General features: G+C 36.5%; 1 protein-coding gene across 2 annotated transcripts in view; it reads left to right on the forward strand.

Moving 5' to 3' along the window:
• PMS1 (PMS1 homolog 1, mismatch repair system component) overlaps positions 1–22,568 on the forward strand; it is a 110,421-nt gene that overhangs the window by 54,183 nt on the left and 33,670 nt on the right. For both annotated transcript variants that reach the window (XM_005675860.2, XM_013967766.2), the window contains one exon: positions 1,235–1,398. In XM_005675860.2, the coding sequence (XP_005675917.1) occupies positions 1,235–1,398 (164 nt within the window). The remainder of the gene's footprint in view (positions 1–1,234; positions 1,399–22,568) is intronic.

The following is a 22,568-nucleotide window of genomic DNA, read 5'->3' on the forward strand; positions in this document are numbered from 1 at the left end:
CCAGGTCTGTCCATATTGTTGCAAGTGGCATTATTTTATTTTTTCTGGCTCAGTCCATTGTGTGTGTGTTTGTGTGTGTATGTGTACTACATCTTCTTTTTATTCTTTTTTAAATTGTTTGGTGTATAATTGCTTTATAATGTTTTGTTAGTTTCTGCTGTATGACAGAGTGAGTCAGCTCTGTGTATACATAGCCCCTCCAGCTTGGACTTCCTTATCACCTCACTTTCTATCTGTTCATGTGTCAGTGGACATTTAGGTAGCTTCCATGTCTTGACTTCTGTAAATAGTGCTGCTTTGAACATTGGGGTACATGTATCTTTTTGAAATAGAGTTTTCTCTGGATATATGCCCAGAAGCAGAGTAGCTAGATCACATGGTCGCTTTTGTTAAGAAACCTCCATACTGTTTTCCATAGTGGCTGTACCAATTCACATTCCCACCAACAGTGTAAGAGGATTCTCTTTTCTGTACACCCTCTCCAGAGTTTATTATTTATAGACTTTTTAATGATGGCCATTCTAACCATTGAGAGGTGATACCTTGTTGTAATTATGGTACACATTTCTCTGATAATTAATGGTGTTGCACAACAGATAAGAATTTTTAATTGATAGTTAAGGTTATACATATGCTGTTTAGCCTTATATCACCTGTATGTTTTACAGTGCAGAATAAGCATCATTCCCAGGTAGTTAGAATATCAGCAGATTTCTCAAGATACTACATTCTATCAGTAGTAAGCCCATGTTTTTCTGTAGTGGTAGAAATAAGATTATTCCTGTTTAGATCACACGTGCTAAGTCGCTTCAGTCATATCTGACTCTTTAAAACCCTGTGGATTGTAGCCCGCCGGGCTTCTCTGTCCATGGAATTCTCCAGGCAAGAATATTGGACTGGGTAAGCCATGCTCTCCTCCTGGGGATCTTCCTGACCCAGGGATCAAACCCACAGCTCTGAAGTCTGCTGCATTGTCAGGCAGGTTCTTCACCACTAGCGCCACGTAAGAAGCCCACATAGGAGATCATACTTAATGGGTCAGACCTGTTAGAAGCAGGAGAGCCAAGCAAGAGGTCAGAATAGCTCGCACAGCTGAGCCTTCTTTGGGTTCCCACAGTTTGAAGAGAAATGGCCTTCAGTAATAAAAAGGAGTTAATTACTGATTGTATGTAGATTTGAAGATCTGTGACGTTCACTCTACATCTAAATATGCTTTCTTCTTATCTGCCAACAGGTACAACTGTAACTGCTTTACGATTATTTAAGAATCTACCTGTAAGAAAGCAGTTTTACTCAACTGCTAAAAAATGTAAAGATGAAATAAAAAAGATCCAAGATCTCCTTATAAGCTATGGTATACTTAAACCTGATGTAAGGATTGTTTTTATACATAACAAGGTAAGTAGTATTGTACTTTCTGTGGAATTTTTTGATATATGACATAGTAATGGGACAGTGCATTTTATCTAAATCAGATGTGTAAGAGTCTTTCAAAATTTGTCCACATTTGTTTAGTTTTTTTCTTTATTGTATAAAGAGCATCTTTGTTACCTCACATCTATGTGAAATCTGATTGAACCTTTTATTTAATTTCTAAGATAAGTTATTCTATCAAGAGACTTTTTCATCCAAGAAATGTTTGAGTGCTTCCTAAATATGAAGATGACTGAGACTTGTTCTTTTCCTTTAAGAAGTTCACTGTTTAAAAACACAAACAAAAAAAAAGTTCACTGTTTAGTAATATTTTCTACCTTTTATTTTCTACCCATTTCTTTCCATTTTTCAAACAGGGCTGATGAGGAATTTCTCTTGTTGATAAATCTTAGGGGAAAGGAAGGTTTACATATCTTCTGAAATGTTCTGTTTCATAAAATTCCACATGTGTACCTCAAAATATTTACTGTAAGGGGAGTAGAAGTTTGTAAACCTAGTGGGGAGTAGAGAGAGAACATTTATTGAGGGTGTGCACAGGGCCAGTACCTGTGCTAGGTGCCTGAAACCCCTGTACTCCGCAGCAACTGCTGAGTGAAGAGACATTTTATCAGCTTGCAGTGGTCCTCTGCACTGAACTTAGAGAGGTTTGCTCAGTATTGCACAGCTGGTAAATTGTTGAGCTGGGTTTTGAAACTTTACGTGCCTACTGAGTGTAGATTCTTCACACTCTCCTGTTCTGTCTTCCTATTGTAATACTCTATTACATTGTGTAGTTCTCTTCTGCGTTTCAGAGCACTTAAAATAACCTTGTAGGTTAGACAGCCTTACCTCTATTTGTATGGGGAACTTGAAGCTCAGAATGGTCTAAGGAATTGTTTCTGATTTGCTAATAAATCTTAAGCATCAGCTAGCGGTTTTCCTGGTTCGTCTGTTTGCTCATGGCTGTGGCAGGCCTTTGTTGTTGCATGGGCTTTTCTGCAGTTGCAGCGAGCAGGGGCTGCTCTCCAGTCACGGTGCGTGGGCTTCTCATTTCAGTGGCTTGTTTTGTGGCAGAGCATGGGCTCCAGGACATGTGGGCTTCAGTAGTTGTGGCATGTGGGCTCAGTAGTGTTGGCTCCCGAGCTCTAGAGCACAGGCTCAAGAGTTTTGGCACATGGGCTTAGTTGATCTGTGGCATGTGGAATCTTCCTGGATCAGGTATCGAACCTGTGTCTGCTGCATTGGCAGGCAGATGAGGGAAGCCCCGTTTTCTACTTTACAGTAAGTAATCTACTGAGATCCGAGCGCTTTTTCATCCAGTTTTCTTTCTGCTCCATGTCTTTTTGCTTGTTATTAAGAAGATTCCATATGTTTTAAATTTAATTATTTCTGGCTGCTCCGGGTCTCCACTGCTGCGAGCAGGCTTTCTCTGGTTGCAGTCCATGGGCTTCTCCTTGCAGTGGCTTCTCTTGTTGCAGCGTGTGGGGTCTAGAGTGCGAAAGCTTAGTGGTCATGGTGTGTGGGCTCAGTAGTTGTGCCGTGTGTGCTTAGTTGCCTCGCAGCATGTGGAATCTTTCCAGACCAGGGATCGAACCCGTGTCCCCTGCCTTGGCAGGCAGCTTCTTAACCACTGGACCACCAGGGAAGTCCAAGAAGATTCTCGTATTAAACCAAGTTACAGTGGAATATTTATGATCAGAATTTTTAGTCATCTTAAAAAAGAAAGAAAAACATTAAGAATAGTCAGCCACCTGTTACTGCTGGCATAGAGCTCAACCAAATGATACCTTGAAATCTCTTCCAGCTCTATCATACTAGAATTCCTCAGAATGTTGATGGATGGAGGCTCATCCTGCTAATATAAATAACCCTATGACCTCTTGATCCAAAGAACATTTCGTTATTAAAAGTTGAATGTACCCAAGTTAAGAAAATATCAAAGGCAAGAAAAACAATGATCAGGAGAGGAAAACAGATGGCGAAAGGTAAAACATGAAGACAGGAGCTACATTTTTATAGTGGAATAGTGACTGCAACCAAAGAGAAAGTTTTGAGGAAGAGAAAACAGAAGAATAAAATAAGATTATTGTCTAATGTAATGGAGATGACTATTTGAAGTCAAAGATATATCTTCTAAACTTAGGATAAATTTATTATATTATTTTCCCAGCCTGTGTAAGATCATCAGTGTAGGTATTTTCTTTTGAAAATGGAAAGTAGTACTTTTCAATACAATGTATTTTATAATTTTTCAAGTATACCATATCTGAGCTTATATTGAGCAAACACAGGCCTCTCAGTGGCCTTCAATAATTTCAGATGCAGTGCAAATCTTGGAGAGTATTGCACCATTGAAGTAATGTAAGGCTATCAAAAGTCTTACAGTAAAATTATAAATCAGTTTGTGGACAGGAAGAGCCACATGAAAGCTTAAAGGCAAGTAAAAACCTTCAAGTGGAAAATAGCACATGAAATAGTTTTATAATAATTGTGGACACAGTATGTTTAGTCTTTGTTTAATCAAAAGTTTCATCAGGCATCTTTTTTTAAATGCACATGCTGAGTTAACTGGCTATGCCTTCCTCTAGGGGAATTTGACATTTCTGAAGGTGCAAGTCCTGTAAGTAAAATGTCACTGTCTTGGCATCAGTTTTTAGCGTTGAGTATCTAAATAGAGCTAGATTATGAGATCTGAAGATAGTGCTGTATTTAAAAGTTTCTTATGACTTTAAAATAAATTGTGCCTGCTAATATAGCCCAAATGAAGTCTCGTAGTAAAATTAAGTATTACCTACACAAGGAAATCATGGACTCAGTTATATTTCTAAGTTTTTTTCTTCTAGTATAAATTATTATTTCACTCTTTTATTTCTTAATATGCTGTTGTGCCTCAAATGTTAAATATATTAAGTTCCAAAAATAGCATCAACACATTATCATAAATCTCTTTGAACGTTGAGTTCAGTTCTACTCTTATAAGCATGCTTATGTTTGTCATACTTTATTTGCTTTTCTGAGAAATTTTTTTTTTTTGCCTTAGCTTAAAATTTAAACGTGGTGATATTGGTTTCTTTATTTGAAATTTTTTCCTGCATTACAAACAATCATATTGCACATAATATGAGAAGTACTATTGCTATTTTGACATCTTGGATTAGTGTTCCTTCTTTTTATGAAGGTTTATAACCTGCCAAGACATTCTTTGAATACTGATAATGTTGATGTTCTTGCCAGTATGGTTATGTTAGAAAGAGGTATTTTTCTTCTTTCATCACCATGTTCCTTGAAAGCATATTGAAACAGCCAAAGGGAAATAATTTACAAGTGGATTCAATGACTTTATTTAAAGTAGATTTTATTTGGAGAAATGCTAGAGCCATTCCTTAGATAAGCACTACAGTCCTCAGCCTTAGTTTTGTAACTGAATCCCTGTGAGGTCCTGCTGTATGTATTTTTTCAATTATAAAATAGTTATTTCATAGAATTAGGAGTTTTTCTCAATTTGGTAAGATCTGAAACCCACTTAATATTAGCTGTTTCATATGTTCATGAGTAATTTTATAGAGTACTAGTTCAAACATAATGATAAATATGTGATTTCAAATAATGAATACTTTAATACTTCATACTTGTTGATTTCGGGGAATATTTTCCTTTGCCTAAAGTATCATTTGTGTTTTTAAAAATTATTTTGAATTTAGTTCTGTCTTGATAATTAGAGGCCCACTAGTATTGCAAAAGCTGAATTGGATATTATGGATATAAGGTCTTTCTGTCACAAGAGGAAAATTAATTAATGGCTTTTTACTTATCTCTCCTTTATATGACATGACTGTTAAGGCTTATTGAGATCAGTTTATTTATTTTTGAAGTCTGGAAGAATGATGACTAAGAATGAGAAAGAAGGGACACATTTATTGGGTAATAAACTGAAGATAAATAAATGGTAATTTATAATCTGTATCCCATACATTTGTGGTATTCCCTTTGTTCATTTTATTCTACTTTGCATCTTTTAGCCTTTTACTCATATTTTGTGAATGTCCCAATTTTGTTTCACCTGTGCTGTGAGGAATCAAGGAGAAGTCTTTTGCTCATAACTGGACCAGTGTTAAAGGCCACCTCCCTCTCCCATCCCCTCCAGTGTTGTGGAGGCAGTATATCAAAGAGAAATTTCAGTTCAGGATTATGGTTTGAATGCTCCTTTCTTCTGAAGAATATATCCCTCCAGTTCCAACCTTGAAAGTTTGGGTGAAATTGTTTTTATTTCTTTTTTCATTGGTGAAAGTGAATGTCCCTTCAGATATGTTTTAAGGTTAACTTGGGGCTAATTATCAATTATGATTGGTTGGTTGTCTTTTGGTTTGTTTTTACTTGCAAGTTAAGGATAAAATTTTTAATGGTTCTCATGTTTTCTTCTCTGTTATATTAAATCCTTTTATTTTTCACCTGACTTCTGAGAAATACTATATAGAAAAGATAAGAGACATATATAAGTCAAATTTTAGTTTAGTTGATTTCTAATTTTGATGTTTGCTGACACTATTTTTAAGAAATCTTTAAAGCCTTCCCCTGTCCCTCAACAAAACTTATTCTGTAACTTTTTCCATAGCATTTTCTCTATTACTATTATGTGATTTTTGCTTCATTGAAAATGATTTGTATTCTCTCTCTCTGTCCCAACAGCCTTTTGTGGAAGGGAGGGCTGCATTTTACTTATATCTGTTTTCCTTTTAATTCTCACTTAGTATTACAATATACTGAGTATGGATCATAAAAAAGAACAAAATAATGCCATAGAGGTTATCATACCAAGTGAAGTAAGCCAGAAAGAGAAAGACAAATACTGTATGATGCAGCTTATATGTGGCGTATAGAATATGACATAGATGAACTTCCCTGTGAAACAGAAGCAGACTCACGGAGAGAAAACAAATTTGTGGTTGCCAGGTGGGAGTGGGATGTGGGGGAGGGATAGATAGGCAGTTGGTAATCATAAGTTTGTTTTCTGTTTTCTGTGGGATCTATTTCTAATTTGTATATAAGTTCATTTGTGGTTTTTTTTTTTTGGTTTCACATATAAGTAATGTCGCATAATATGTGTCTTTCTCTGACTCACTTAACTTCAGTTAGTCTGATAATCTCTAAGTCCACCCATGATTCTGCAAATGCCTTATTTCATTCCTTTTCATGGCTGAGTAATATTCCAACTTTACATCTTAGTGTGTATATATACATACACACACACAAATGAGACCTAACAAAGTTTTTGCACAACAAAGGAAACCATAAACAAAACAAAAAAACCTACAGAATGGGAGAAACTATTTACAAATGATGTGACTAATAAGGGATTAATCTCCTAAATGTACAGAGAACTCATACACTCATTATCAGACAAAAAAAAAAACTACCCAGTCAAAAAATGGGCAAAAGATCTAAGACATTTCTCCAAAGAAGACATATAGAGATGACCGAAATGCACACGAGAAAATGCTTAACATTGCCAATTATTAGAGAAATGCAAATCAAAATGAATAATACCACTTTAAATTCATGATAACTAATCTGCCTGGTAGTTATACTGTGTTTCTGTAGTCCATTTTCTCTCCTGGTCTCCTATATCCACAGCGCTTTAAGCCAATTTTACTGTATAAGCAAATCACCTGGGCATCTTGTTAACAGAACAGATTCTGATTTAGTAGCTCAGCAAGGACTTGAGATACATTTCCAACCAGTCTCCAGGTGGTACAGTTGCTGCTGGTCTATGATCCATATGTTGAGTTGCAAAATCCCAAAGAGCTATTTCATCTCTCTTCTCAGACAACCAAGTCTTTCTTCCCTGTCTTCACGCTTACTTGATCTTACAGCCTATTTTACTGAGAAAATTGAGAGAACTTTTACAAACTACCCACCTGTCTGCAATTGTGCCTATAACATTCAACCTTCTCTTCTATTATAGATGTATGCCTCACGTTTTTAGGCAAGGCTGATTCCTTCACTTGGGCAAAGCTTCTTGTAAGTGTCTGTATTACTGTCTCTAATTAGTTTTCTTTACCTTCTGTCTCGAACCCATTCTAGTCAGACTTTCTACCACTCCACCAAAACTGCTTTTACCAAGGTCACCACTGACTTTCAGATTTCTGAATTCAGTGGTCATTTCTCAGATTTTATCTTACTTAACATTTACCGCAGTTTATTTCTTCATCCTTGAAACACTTTTTCACTTGGCTTCTAGGTCAACACACATCCTTGGTTTTTTCCCTCATCTTTCTACCATTTGTTATCAGTCTCTAGTTCCACTTCATATCCTAACTTGTAAGCATTTAGTGTCCTGTGGCTCAGTTGTGGAGTTTATGTATATAATTCATTCTCTCTCACACACACACACACACATATATATATACACACACACACACGTATGTATTCATTTTCTTGATGAGTGCATCTCATGTTTCTGGGTGTCATTTATACACTGATGACTCCTCAGTTTTTATCTCCATTCTGTAACTTTCCTGAACTCCAAACTCATAGCTCTAACTACCTCCCCAAATTTCTCTTTGTTTAGTAATAAGCTCCTCACATTTAACATGACAAACAGTAAAGCTCCCTACCTTGTCTCTCAGAATTGCTCTTTACATACCCTTTCCCATCAGTATATGAGAACTCTGTCTTTTCTGTTGGCAAACCAAAACGCTTAGGGTTATCCTTAACTACTGATTCTCTCACACTTTAATCTGATAAAAGAATAAATTCCGTTGGTCTGCATTCAAAATATATCTAAAATCTAACACTTTTCACCATGTGTGTGACTACCACTGTGATCCGAGCCACCATGATCGCTCACCTGGATTTTTGTAATAATATTCTAATTGGTTCTCTCCGCTTCCTACCTTGCTGTCTTTATTCTGAGCCTAACAACTAGAGTGATTCTGTAAAAGAAATCCTGTGGACTGTAGCGTGCCAGATTCTTCTTTCCCTGGGGTTTCCCAGGCAGTCATACTGGAATGGGTTGCTATTTCCTTCTTCAGCGGTTTTCCTGATCCAGGGATCAAACCTGTGTGTCCTGCATCGTGGGCAGATTCTTTACCACTGAGGCACCTGGAAGTCTAGTAAACCTTTTTTGTAAATAGCCACAGTATAAATATTTGGGGTTTTCTAACTCACACAGTTTGCCTCACAACTGTTCAGCTTTGCTGTTGTAGCTTGAAAGTAAAGGTATTAAAACTTTACTTTAAAAAGCAGGTGGTAGGTTGGATTTGGTCCTTATGCTATAGTTTGCTGACCCGTTATGGGTGATCTGACCCACTATTATGTCTGATCTCATTTATTTATTTTCTTGGTTCCAGCTAACTGGCCTCCTTGTTTTTCCCTTGAACCTGCCAGTCATGCTTCCAACTCAGGACCTTTTTGTTTGTCGTTCATTTGCCTCAGACGTCCTTCTGTATATCTGGCTCAGTCCTCGGCTTTTAGTTCTTTACTTAGAACTTCCTCAGTGACATTTTCTTTAGTCTCCCTAAAATGATAACTGTTTCCCCCACACCACACACGTTTTCCTGCTTCATTTTTTCTTATTAAAACTTCTATCTAACATGCTGTATATTGTACCTACCTTAATTTATTGTCTTTCTTTCCTCCTCTGGATACAACTTCCTTGAGGGGAGAGATGTTTGACTTTTTTCACTGATGTGTCCCTAGTGCTGACAGTTGTACTTCATGCAGGTACTCAAAAAATATACGTTAAATTAATGAGTGCAAGGGTTGAGAGCACGCAGGACAGGAGCATTCCATCCCATTGGTGGCACCAGCCCATACTGGATTGTTAACATGGACATTAAAGCACCGAAGATACAGGGGTAGATGATATCAATAGAATTAAAAATAACAACTGGAACAGAGAGGGGCAAAACATCAAGCATCAACTTTTATACTCAGACCTTTCTCTTTCTTTCTGGAGGCCTGCTTGAAAGTCACAGAAGAGGGAGGGCTGACTTTAGCCACTTGGCAGGTGGGTGTTTGATTCAGTGGAGTAGGAACAACCTGTCAAAGTGGTCTTACCTAGGATTCCACAAATGGGTGGGTCATGGGCTGATTTTGCTACAGTATACTTTGCTAATATGGATAAATGGATCAAGATCATTCTAGGTATAGAAATAGTGTGAATATAAAAGATGTAGGTAGGAAAGTATTTAGAGGCAGTGAATAAGTCATGTTATGTGAATAGGTATTTTATATAAAGGAATATAGGAAGATAAATCTTGAAAGACAATTTGAGTCTAGATTATAAAGGGTCTTTAATGCTGCTGCTGCTGCTGCTAAGTCGCTTCAGTCATGTCCGACTCTGTGCGACTCCATAGACAGTAGCCCACCAGGCTCCCCCGTCCCTGGGATTCAAATTGGGACCAGGGAAGTGACTTGATCAGGGTATTACCTGTGCCGGTTACTTTGGTAGTAATATGCTGGGAGGAATTATAGGAAGCTATGAGCAGAGACCTTAGTTAGGAAGCTATGACAAAAATCCAGACACTATGTGGCTGAATCAGGATAAACAGATTGGGCATGGAAAACAAAGAGGGTGACCACTATTGTAAGGAAGAATCCATGAGACTGCACGTAGATAATGAAGATACAAGGATGAGGATACCTGATTTATTTAACTTATATGCCTAGGAAAATGGTAATATTACATCCCTGTTTTATTCCTGAATGGGTGCATCTGTCTTTCTTCTCCAGTATGTAGCACTTTCATGAATTCCCTGGTGGCTCAGAAGGTAAAGAATCTGCCTACAATGCAAGAGACCTGGATGTGATCCCTGGGTTAGGAAGATACCCTGGAAAAGGGAATGGCTACCCATCCCAGTATTCTTAGCTGGAGAATTCCATAGACAGAGGAGCCTGTTGGGCTACAGTCCACGTGGTTGCAAAGAGTTGGACACGACTGAGTGACAATGCACTCACGAATTACTCTGGCATAATTTTGATTTCTCTCCAGAAAGAACGTAATAGAATCAAGGAAAACTTTGGAAGTGAAGTTATTTGTTACCTCATCAACAAAGTTTTTGTTGACTAGTCTGTTAAGAAAGAAAAGCTGATCAACTCCAGACTGGATATTATTTGTTAGCTTTAAAACTTGTTGCTGGTTTTTTAAATAAAAGGACAGAATTAGAAAAATAAAGAACCATAAGGTAATTGTTGGGATATTTGCCTGAACAGGATGTATGGGAAAAGAAATGCCATCAACTCAGCACCAGGGAACCAGCTGATTAGAAGAGTGTTGGCAGCTCAGAATCTATGGGTTTGGTCTTCTTTTTTCTTTTTTTCAGTATTATTGTATTAAGAACACTTAACATAAGATCTATGCACTTAACAAATTTTTAAGTGTACAATATAGTATTGTTGGGTAGAGGTATGTTGTACAGCAGGTCTCTGGAACTTACGAACCCTAACTGAAACTTTATGCTTATTTGTTCAGTTCAGTTCAGTCGCTCAGTTGTGTCCGACTCTTTGCAACCCCATGAATAGCAGCTCGCCAGGCCTCCCTGTCCATCACCAACTCCCGGAGTTCACCCAGACTCGTGTCCATCGAGTCAGTGATGCCATCCAGCCATCTCATCCTCAGTCGTCCCCTTCTCCTCCTGCCCCCAATCCCTCCCAGCATCAGAGTCTTCTCCAATGAGTCAACTCTTCGCATGAGGTGGCCAAAGTACTGGAGTTTCAGCTTTAGGAGCATTCCTTCCAAAGAAATCCCAGGGGCTGATCTCCTTCAGAATGGACTGGTTGGATCTCCTTGCAGTCCAAGGGACTCTCAAGAGTCTTCTCCAACACCACAGTGCAAACGCATCAATGCTTATTTGTTAGTAACTTCCAATTGTTTCCTACCCTTAGTCCTAGTCTTCCCTGGTGGCTCAGACAGTAAAGCTTCTGCCTATAATGTGGGAGACCTGGGTTCGATCCCTGGGTTGGGAAGATCCCCTGGAGAAGGAAATAGCAACCCACTCCAGTACTCTTGCCTGGAGAATCCCATGGACGGAGGAGCCTGGTAGGCTACAGTCCATGGGGTCGCAAAGAATTGGACACAACTGAGCGAATTCACTTTCACTTTGATTTTCAGTCCTTGTTAATCACCATTCTTAGATGACTCTTTGATGCTATGAATTTGTCCATTTTAGATGCCTCATATATATGGAATCATGCAGTATTTGTCTTTCTGACTAGTTTATTTCACTTGGCATAATGTTCCTCATGATTCATCCATGTTGTCACATGTTGCAGAGTTTCCTTCTGTTTTGAGGCTGAATAATATTTCATTGTCTGTATATAATACATTTCCTTTATCCATTCATCCATCAGTGAACACTTAGGGTGTTTCCACATCTTGGTCATTGTAAATAGCGCTGCAGTGAACATGAGAATGCTAATATCTCTTTGAGATTTGCCTTCAAATCTTTAGGAAAATACCCAGATGTTGGATATCTAGGTCATATGATATTTCTGTTTTTAATATTTGGGAGTATCTCCATATTGTTTTCCATAACAGCTGCATCATTTTGCATCTCCACAAACTATAAAGGGTTCTAGTTTCTCCACCAATATTCTTACCAATACTTGTCTTTTCCTTTTTTTTGTTTTTTTGGTAATAGCTATCCTGACAGGCGGAGAAGGCAGTGGCACCCCACTCCAGTACTCTTGCCTGGAAAATCCCATGGATGGAGGAGCCTGGTAGGCTGCAGTCCATGGGGTCGCTAAGAGTCGGACATGACTTAGCGACTTCACTTTCACTTTTCACTTTCATGTATTGGAGAAGGAAATGGCAACCCACTCCAATGTTCTTGCCTGGAGAATCCCAGGGACGGGGGAGCCTAGTGGGCTGCCGTCTGTGGGGTCACAGAGTCGGACACGACTGAAGCGACTTAGCAGCAGCATCCTGACAGGTGTGAGGTGATACCTCTTTGTGCTTTTGATTTGCATTTCACTGATGATACTGAGCATTTTTCATATACCTGTTGACCATTTGTATTTCTTCTTTGGAGAAATGTCTATTTAAATCCTTAGCCTGTTTTTTTGTTGGATTATTAGATTTTTTTTGTTTTTGAGTTGTAGGAGTACCTTGTGTATTTTGGAATAAATCATCAGGTGTATAGTTTGTAAATGTTTTCTCCCATTTCATGGTTTGCCTTTTCACTTTGTTGATTGCTTCCTCTGTTGTGCAGGAGCTTCTTTATTTTGTGTAGTCCCACTTGACTATTTTTGCTCTTTGTTGCTTGTACTTTTGGTGTAGTATCCAGGAAATCATTGTCAGGACCAGTGTCATAAGGCATTTCTTGTGTGTTCTTTTCTAGTTTTACAGTTTCAGGTGTTTGTTTATGTCTTTAATCTGTTTTGAGTTGATTTTTATGTGTAGAGTGATAAAAGGGTCCAACTTTTGCATGAGCATATCCAGTTTTCTCAGCACTGTCTATTGAAGAAGCTGTCCTTTCCTCACTGTATTTTTGCCCCTTATATGCATGGATGTTTTACTGGGCTCTCAATTTTTTCTGTTGGTATTTATGTCATCCTGTATGCTCCCATACTGTTTTGATTATTGTAGCTTTTTAATCTGTTTCAGCCTCAGGACCTGTGATGTCTGTTAGCTTTGTTCTTTCTCAGGAATCATTTGACTATTCATGCTCTTTTATAGTTCCATATGAGTTTTAGAATTGTGTTTTTCTACTTCTGTAAAAAATACCACTAGGTTTTTTTAAAAAAACAGGGATTGCATTAAATCTGTAGATCACTTTGAGTAGTATAGAAATTTTAACAATGTTAAGTCTTCAAATACATGAGCACAGAATGCCTTTCCATTTGTATCATCTTTAGTTTCTTTCAGTAGTATTTGGTAGTTTTTATCATCATATAGGTCTTGTTAAATTTATTTCTAAGTATTTTTTTCTTGTGCTATTGTTGATAAGGTTGTTTTTCTAATTTCCTTTTTAGATAATTCATTGTTAGTTAATAGAAACACAACCAATTTTTGTATTAATTTTGTATCCTGTAACTTTATTGAATTTATTAGTTCTAACAGGGTTTTTATGAAGTCTTAGGGTTTTCTAGAAATAGGACCTTGTCATCAGGAAACAGGGACGACTTCACTTATTCTTTTCTCATTTGCATCCCTTTTATTGGTTTATCTTTTTCTTGTCTGATTGCTCTGGCTAGGCCTTTTAGAACTCTGATGAATAGAAATAGCAGTATGGGTATGCTTGTTACTGTGCTCAAAGGTAAAGCTTTCAGTTTTTCACTGCCGAGTACTGTGGGCTTTACCTAGATGGCTTTTATTATTTTGAATTTCTTTCCCTCCGTGGGCTTCCATGGTGGATCAGCAGGTAAAGCGTCTGCTTGTAGTGCAGGAGACCTGGATTTGATCCTTGGGTCGGGAAGATCCCTGGAGAAGGAAATGGCAACCCACTCCAGTACTCTTACCTGGAAAATGCCATGGATGGAGGAGCCTGGTAGGCTACAGTCAGTGGGATCAGAGAATTGTACACGACTGAGCAACATCACTTCCTTCTATTCCTAGTTTGTTGAATGTTTTTAATTGTGAAGATTCTTTCAGTTTTGTCTAAGGTTTTTTTTCTGCATCTGTTTAGATGATCATGTGATTTTTATTCTTTATTTTGTTATTATGGTATATTACATTAATTGAAATGGATATGTTGAACCATCCTTGCCTCCTAGAGATGTCTCGTTTGACCATGGTGTATGATCTTTTTAATATGCTTTTGGTTTAATTTCTAGTATTTTGTTGAGAATATTTGCATCTGTATTTATCAGGGATGTTAATCAATTGTTTTCTGATAGTGTTCTTATCTGGCTTTGATATCAAGATAATGCTGGCTTGATAAAATGAATTTGGATGTTTTCTTCCTTCCTTCCTCTTCCTTCCTTAGCAGTTTTTAGGAAGAGTTTGAGAAGAATTTATGTTACTTTAAATGTTTGGTAGAATTCACTAGTGATGCCATCTGATCCTAGAATTTTCTTTCTTGGAAAGAAAGAAATTTTCTTCCAAGAAAGGATTTTCTTTCTTGGGGGGTATTTGGTTACTAATTCAAGCTTCATACTAGTTATACATTTCTTCAGGCTTTTTCTTCTTTCATAATAACTTCATCTTGATATGTTCATGTTTCTAGGAATTGAGCCTTTCTTGTAGGTTATCCAATTTGTTGTCATATAATTGTTAATATTGTCTCATGATTATTTTTATTTCTGTGATATTAATTGTAATATCTCTTCACTTTCAGTATTATTTATTTGAATGTGTTTTTCTTAGACTAGCTAATAAGGGTCTGTTAATTGTGTCTCATTTAAAAAAACTGACTCGGTTTTGTTGATTTCTTTTTATGTTGTTTTTTTCTATTTTATATCTTGTTTATTTTTCATACTAATGTTTATTTTTTTTTCTTTTCCTATCTTTAGGCTTAGTTTGTTTTTGTCTTTCTAGCTCTTTGAGATATATAGTTAGGGTGTTTATATAACATCTTTCTTTTTTAAAGTAAGTGTTTTTCTGTGAACTTCCCTCTTAGTATTGCTTTTGCTGCTCCCTTAACTTTTGGTATGTTGTATTATCCTTTTCCCTTGTCTCAAGGTATTTTATAACTTCCTTTTTTATTTTTTCTTTGACCCAGTGGTTGTTCAAGAGTATGTTGTTTAATTTCCACATATTGTAAATGTGTTCCTTTTTGTATTGATTTTTAGTTTGATTGCATTGTGATCAGAAAACATACTTGGTATGTTTCAACTGTTTAAAAATTTTAAGACTTGTTTTGTGACCTAACATATTATCTATGCTGGAGAAAAATCCTCTTGAGTGTGGGAAGAATGTGTATTCTGGTGCTGTGGGGTTGAATGTTCTCCATATATCTGTTAGGTCCATTTGATCTGTATTGTTGTTCAAATCCTTTGTTTCCTTACTGATTTTCTGTCTAAATTTTCTGTTACTGGTCTTGATCTGAAAAAAGGAAAACTAGAGAAGCATGAACAGGATGGAGTTGCATTGCAGAAGAGATGGTTTGGGTGGCTTCCTTTAACACGTTAGGGAGAAGAAAGAGTTGGTTTAGAGAGAGAAAGTCTCTTGAAAAACAAAATGTAATAGGAAGGTGTTCTATTCAGTGCAAATAAGGAGGAAAAGCTGAAATCAAATATCATATAAAGCAGTACCAGCTTGACATGCAAATAACCTTTTCTGTATGGTTAAATATGGGAGGATGTAATGATTGCCTCAGAGATCCAAGGTTAAGGAGCTGATAAGATGGGACTTAACCCTGGTGGTCCAGTGGCTAGGACTCTGTGCTCCCAATTTCAGGGGCCTGGGTTTTATCCCTGGTTGGGGAACTAGATCTCACATGCATAACTTAAGACCCAACAGCCAAATAAATAAATATATATTAAAAAGAGCCTATCAGAAAGACTGATCTGAAAGATTTTTGCAAACAGTATTAAGAATACAAGTAATCGGAAAACAGTTATTAAACCCTGGTTGGATTCAAAAAAAGATTTTCAGAATAGGTGGTTTTAGAACTAATTCTTGAGAAAGACTCAGTGGGCAAAAGTATTCAAAGCATATGCAAGGTCAAGGAGTCATGAGAGATCAGAGAGAGCTGCTATAAGAAAGAAAGAGATGAGGCTGGAAAGGTTGAGTCTGAACTCTAAAGAATCTTTCGGACTTTGCATGAGAATATGAACTTCTTGCCAGGTGGTGAATGGAAACAAAATAAGGACATGTAGGGACTTCCCTGGAGGTCCAGTGGTTATTGCTTTGCCTTCCAATGCAGGGGGTGTGGATTCAGTCCCTAGTCAGGGAGCTGGGATCCCACATGCCTCATGGTTGAGAAACCGAAACATAAATACAAACAATATTGTAATAAATTCAACAAAGACTTTAAAAATGGTCCACATAAAAAATTCTTTTAAAAACTTTAAGGACATTTAGTAGGAGACTAACAGACAATGATAATTCTTATGGCATTTGAAGAATGGACCCAATTACATTTTGTAGTTGTGTAACAGAACAAGCTGGTTCAGTAGTCCAGGCAATTGCACAGAGTATGTATAAGAGGTTATGGGCAAGAAAAACATTTCTGATGTAGATAAGATTTGATTAGCAATTGGAAATAATATTTCTTGCTTTAAAGACCACAAAGAGTATCTACAATCTCCCTTTGTGTTATACAAAAATTAACTTATGTTTTCAAGTTTTTGCTTAAATTTTTGACTTTTTTTTACATGAATCAGAAAGTATGAAATAGGTAGAATGAAAAAATATTATGCATACTGTATTCTAAAACATGAATATAAAATAAACAATAAGCAGAGTAAAGTAGGCATTAGAGATTTTATTTCTTTTTCTTAAAGGGGGAGGGAGTCATCTTTTTTTTCTTTATGGTTGTGCCATGGGTTTGTGGGATCTTAGTTCCCTGACCAGGGTTGAACTTGGGCCCCCTCATTGAAAGCGCTAAGTCCTAACCACTGGACTGTCAGGGAATTCCTGCATAAGAGGCTTTAAATTTTGAATGTTCTAAATAAATTTTACCAATTTTGAACTGAGCTACTTAGTAAGAATCAAATTATATTAATCCTTATTATGTTGATAGAATGTGATAATAGTATTGGTATTATGATGGAATAACATTAATTTTACACCAGACTCAAAACATTCAGCAATAAAGTTTCTATAAGCTTCAATAGCTAATGTTGTTATATTGCCAGTATAAAAAGAATCTTTTCTTATATTGTGTTTTTGCCCCTGTTCTTTTTTGAACCATTCAGTGCAAATACATGTCCAAAAGTAGGTAGCAATATATGCAGATCCAATTACATTAACTAGTAAGACCATGGAAGTAGTTAATACTTCTGACTTTTAAGAGATTGAAACATGAACTCCTAGTACATCTCTGCAAATAATTTGCATGAAAAGTAGTTGCACACTTCACCAATATATATACGATTTCGTAGTCTAGGAGTCACCTTTGCTCAGGCAGTCTTATTAGCATTACAGTTTTTGGTTAATTATACATTATCTTTGTGTAACCTGCTTTTTCCCATTATCACACATTGCTTTCACAGTTGAGCTTTACTAATTAAATAATGAATATTCTCATCTAGCTTCAGATAGTATATATCAATGAAGTAGAAACAGTGGTAAGATATATTTGGGTAACTTCAATCAATTACGTCGTATGCGTGTAATAATATATTTTTTATTGAGATGTTTTTGCTCTGTCATCATACTGACTAGAGTCAGATTCTTACTTGGCACATCCAGATGCTCCAGCTTTGTGTGACCTAGATAGAAAACATATCGGGGTATGTGTGTGTATTTTTAGCACATGTTAAGCTATCAGCCCAGAGAAGGCAATGGCACCCCACTCCAGTACTCTCACCTGGAAAATCCCATGGACGGAGGATCCTGGTGGGCTGCAGTCCATAGGGTCACTAAGAGTCAGACACGACTGAGCGACTTCACTTTCACTTTCATGCATTGGAGAAGGAAATGGCAACCCACTCCAGTGTTCTTGCCTGGAGAATCCCAGGGATGGGGGAGCCTGGTGGGCTGCCATCTATGGGGTCTCACAGAGTTGGACACAACTGAGCGACTTAGCAGCAGCAGCAACAGCAGCAAGCTATCAGCCTAGTGGCAGAATATATGAAAAGCTTCAGGAAATGAACAGATTTGTATTTTAGAAAATAATACAGGATTTGTGAAATGGTGGGGAAAGCAAACTAAAAACTATTTGCTGTAAAAAATGTAGCATTTAAAAATTCTGTTATTTTCTATATCCTTAGCTTTTTGATTACTACCTTTTATTGTTTAGTTCTTTAATAATAAGTCCCATTTTTAAAATGAATCTTAATTGCCTAAGTCATAGTGAAAGTTTAATTTATTGGCAGACTTCTTTATTGTTAGCCTAACTATAAATACTTAGAAAATGCTTCTTAATCAGCCCACTTGATCTGATAAAATAATTACCCAGTGTGAAATAATGCTCTGGAACTACTAGCAGTATTTACTTTAATTTTTTTTTCACATTCAGTGGTTCTCATGTTTCATAGCTTGTTTAGAACCCATTTCCTTAAGTGATCATTTTACAATTCTGTATACTAACTTCTTAGTAGGTCAGGCAGTGCATTAGCATCTTTGCATTAATCAGCAGCTAAGATTTATAGCTGAGGTGTCCCTAATACAAACTAAAATACATAATATGTTTCCATTAGAAGTATCACAGGTTTTATAGCTGTATTAAATGCAGGAATTTGAAAACATTAGTTTTCTTGAAATATTTTCATATCTACTCATTTAAAATATATTCTGTACGTATGTATGAATCATAGAGCTAGCATAGCTTTAAAGATAGAAATTTTCTGTGAATAAGTTTTCATTGCTCAGCTACTCTTTGTTAAAAATAACTTGTGATATAGAAATTGTGAAGAAGATGACATTTAATTTCTATGCAGTTGCAGATTATTCAGAATCTTAACCTACTTTCTCTTGTTTTAAGCATTGTTCCTTAAATCAGCAGCTCCTGGCTGGCTTAAAATAATAGCCATAATAGCAAAAGCCAGCACCTCTTTGTTTTTTCACACTGACACACACATAAACACACACACAAACACAAAGATGTGTGGAGCAAATGAAAAGATTACAGTCTGACAGTTTCTCAAAAAATAAAGAGTTGCCACTTTACTTAGCTGTTTCATTCCTAGGTATATACATAAGAAAAATGTATGTCACACAAAAACATGTACATGAATGTTTATAGCAGCATCTTTCATAATAGTCAAAAAGTGGGAGTAACCCACATGTCCATAATAAGAGGCAGTAATATTTCAAATATATGTCCATATAGGGGAATATCATTTAGCCATTAACAAGGAATGAAATCCTGACAAATGTCCAGGATCAGACAGCTTCACAGGTGAGTTCTAACAAACATTTAAAGGAAAATTAACACTTACCCTTCTCAAACTGTCTCCAATAATGGAAGAAGGAATGCTTGCAAACTCATTCTACAAGACCAGCCTCACCCTGATACCAAAACCAGACAAAAGCACTAGAAAAAGAAGAAAATTACAGGTCAGTATCAGTGATGAACATAGATGCAAAAATCTTCAATGAAATATTAGCAAGCCAAATTTAGCAATATGTTACATGGATCATACACCATGATCAGATATAATTTATCTCAGAAGTGCAAGAATGATTCAGTATCCATGCTTCAATCAGTGTGATATACCACATTAACAAATTGAAGGATAAAATTATATGATCATCTCAACAGGTGCAAAAAAAGCTACTCACAAAATTCAACATTCAAGTATGATTAAAAAAAAAAACTCTCAACAAAGTAGGTACAGAGAGAATGTACCTCACCTTGATAAAGGCCATACAAAACAATCTCACAGCTAGTATCATACTCAAAGGTGAAAATCTGACAGATTTTCCTCTAAGATCAGGAACAGGACAAGATTGCCCACTCTCACCACTTTTGTTCAACATAGGATTGGAAGTCTTAGCCATGGCAGTTAGATAAGAAAAAGAATCCAAAGTGGAAAGAAGTAAAACTTTGACTTTTTGTGTATGCTACTGCTGCTAAGTCACTTCAGTTGTGTCTGACTCTGTGCAACCCCATAGATGGCAGCCCACGAGGCTCCCCCGTCACTGGGATTCTCCAGGCAAGAGCACTGGAGTGGGTTGCCATTTCCTTCTCTAATGCATGAAAATGAAAAGTGAAAGTAAAGTCGCTCAGTTGTGTCCAACTCTTCGCAACCCCATGGACCTCAGCCCACCAGGCTCCTCCATCCATGGGATCCTCCTGGCAAAAATACTGGAGTGTATGATATAATACTATATATAGAAAATCCTGAAGATGCCCCCAGAAAACTACTAAAACTAATAAATAATTTCAATGAAATTGTAGGTTGCAAAATTCACTTTCATAAACCTGTTGCATATCTATACATTCACAGTAAACTATCAGGGAAATTAAGAAAACTACCCCATTTACAATTGCATCAAAAAGAATAAAGTGCCCAGAAATAAACCTAACCAAGGAGGTGATAAAAACCTGTACTCCGAAAACTAGAAGATAACTGATGAAAGAAATTGAAGACTATACAAACAAATGCAAAGGTAAAACATGTTCATGGATTGGAAGAATCAGTATTTTTAAATGACCAGACTTCCCAAAGCAGTTTATGAATCAGTGCAATCCCTATCAAAATACCAAAGGCATTTTCCACAGAGCTAGAAGAAATAATTCTAAATTCTGTATGGAAACACAGAAGACAAAATAACCAAAACAGTCTTAAGAAGAACAAAGCTGGAGTTATCATGCTCCTTGATTTTACGCTATACTACAAAGCTACAGTAATCAAAACAATATGATGTTGGCATGAAACCAGACACAAAGATCAATGGAAGACAGTGGAGTCCAGAAATGAACCCACAAGTACATGGCCATTTGATCTACAACAAAGGAGATAAGAATATACAGGGAAAAGATAGTCTGTTTAATATATGGTGTTGGGAAAACTAGACAGCTACTTGAATCAGCTGGACTACTATTTCACACAGTTTACAAAAATAAACTCAAAATGAATAAGACTTACACGTAAGATGTGAAGCTATAAAACTGGAAGAAAACAAGCAGCACACTCATTGGTCTGAGCAATATTTTTTTGGATCTCTGTCCTCAGGCGAGAAAATGAAAGCAAATATAAAGTAATGGGACTACACTAAAAAGCTTTGCACAGCAAGGGAAACTCAACAAAATGAAAAGTCTTCCTATCAGATGGAAAAAGATATTTGTCAACAGTATATCTGATAAGGTACTTAATATCCAAAATATACAAAGAACTCAGCATCAGAAACAAATAAATTGATTTAAAAATGGCAGAAGGCCTGAGTAGATGTTTTTCCAGAGAAGTCGTATAGATGACCAACAGACACCTGAAAAGATTCTGAAAATTACCATTCATCAGGAAAATGCAAACCAAAACCACAGTGAGATATCACCTCACATCCGTCAGAAAGACTATTATCAAAAAGCAACAAATAACAGGTGCTGGTGAGGTTGTGGAGAAAAGGGAAACTTCATGCACTGCCTCTGGGAATGTAAATTGGTACAGCCACTAAGGAACACAGCATGGAATGTTCTCAGAAAATTAAAAATATAACTATCACGTCACCTCTTCCACTTCTGAGTATTTTTCCAAAGAAAATAAAAACACTAACTTGACAAAATATATGCACCCCTTTGTTCATTGTGGCACTATTTACAATAGTCAGTATATGGAAGGACCCTAAATGTCCATTGACAGATAAATGGATAAAGAAGATGTAGTATATATACACGTTGGAATACTACCTAGCCATGAGAAAAGAATGAAATCTTACTATTTGCAACTGTATAGATGGATATAGAGGGTTTTATGCTAAGCGAGAAAGAACTGTGAAAGAGTAACTATGATTTCATTTAAATGCAGAGCCTAAAAAACAAAAGACCACAGATAACAAGCCAAAAGACTCATGGAGAACCAATAAGTGATTACCAGAGGGGAGGTGGTGGTGGGATGAAAGTAAAAGGAGACAAAACAAAACCAGTGACTGTGTGAGCTAAATGATGCTAATTAGCTTGATTGATTCACACTGAGCTAAGAATTTGTTAGCTTTATTATTTCTTCAGATCATATAATATTAATTATGCTAACTTCTTCCCTGACTATAAACTCAAAATTAAATTCATATATTTTACCCTTTTGTGTAAATTAAATTGTATCACTACTATAGGATACTCCTGAGACAATCTGTAAGGTCTTCAGCATTGTGTAGCTAAATAAAACTGGATTAAAAAAAAAATGAATTGCTAATACAACAATAAAACTTGAAAAAGTTATGCTAAGTGAAGAAACCATTCATTCATAAACAACTGCGTATTGTATGATTCTGTTTACATTAAATGCTCAAAATAGGCAATTTATAAAGATAGATTAGTGATGTTCTCAGGCGAAGTGCAGAGACATGCGGAATGACTGCTAATGGGTACAGGGTTTCCTTTTGCAATGGTAAAATTGTTCTAAAAAATTAGATTGTGGTGATTTAGTTGCACAACTCTGTAAATATA

Source organism: Capra hircus, chromosome 2, assembly GCF_001704415.2.
Source record: "Capra hircus breed San Clemente chromosome 2, ASM170441v1, whole genome shotgun sequence".
NCBI lineage: Eukaryota > Metazoa > Chordata > Mammalia > Artiodactyla > Bovidae > Capra > Capra hircus.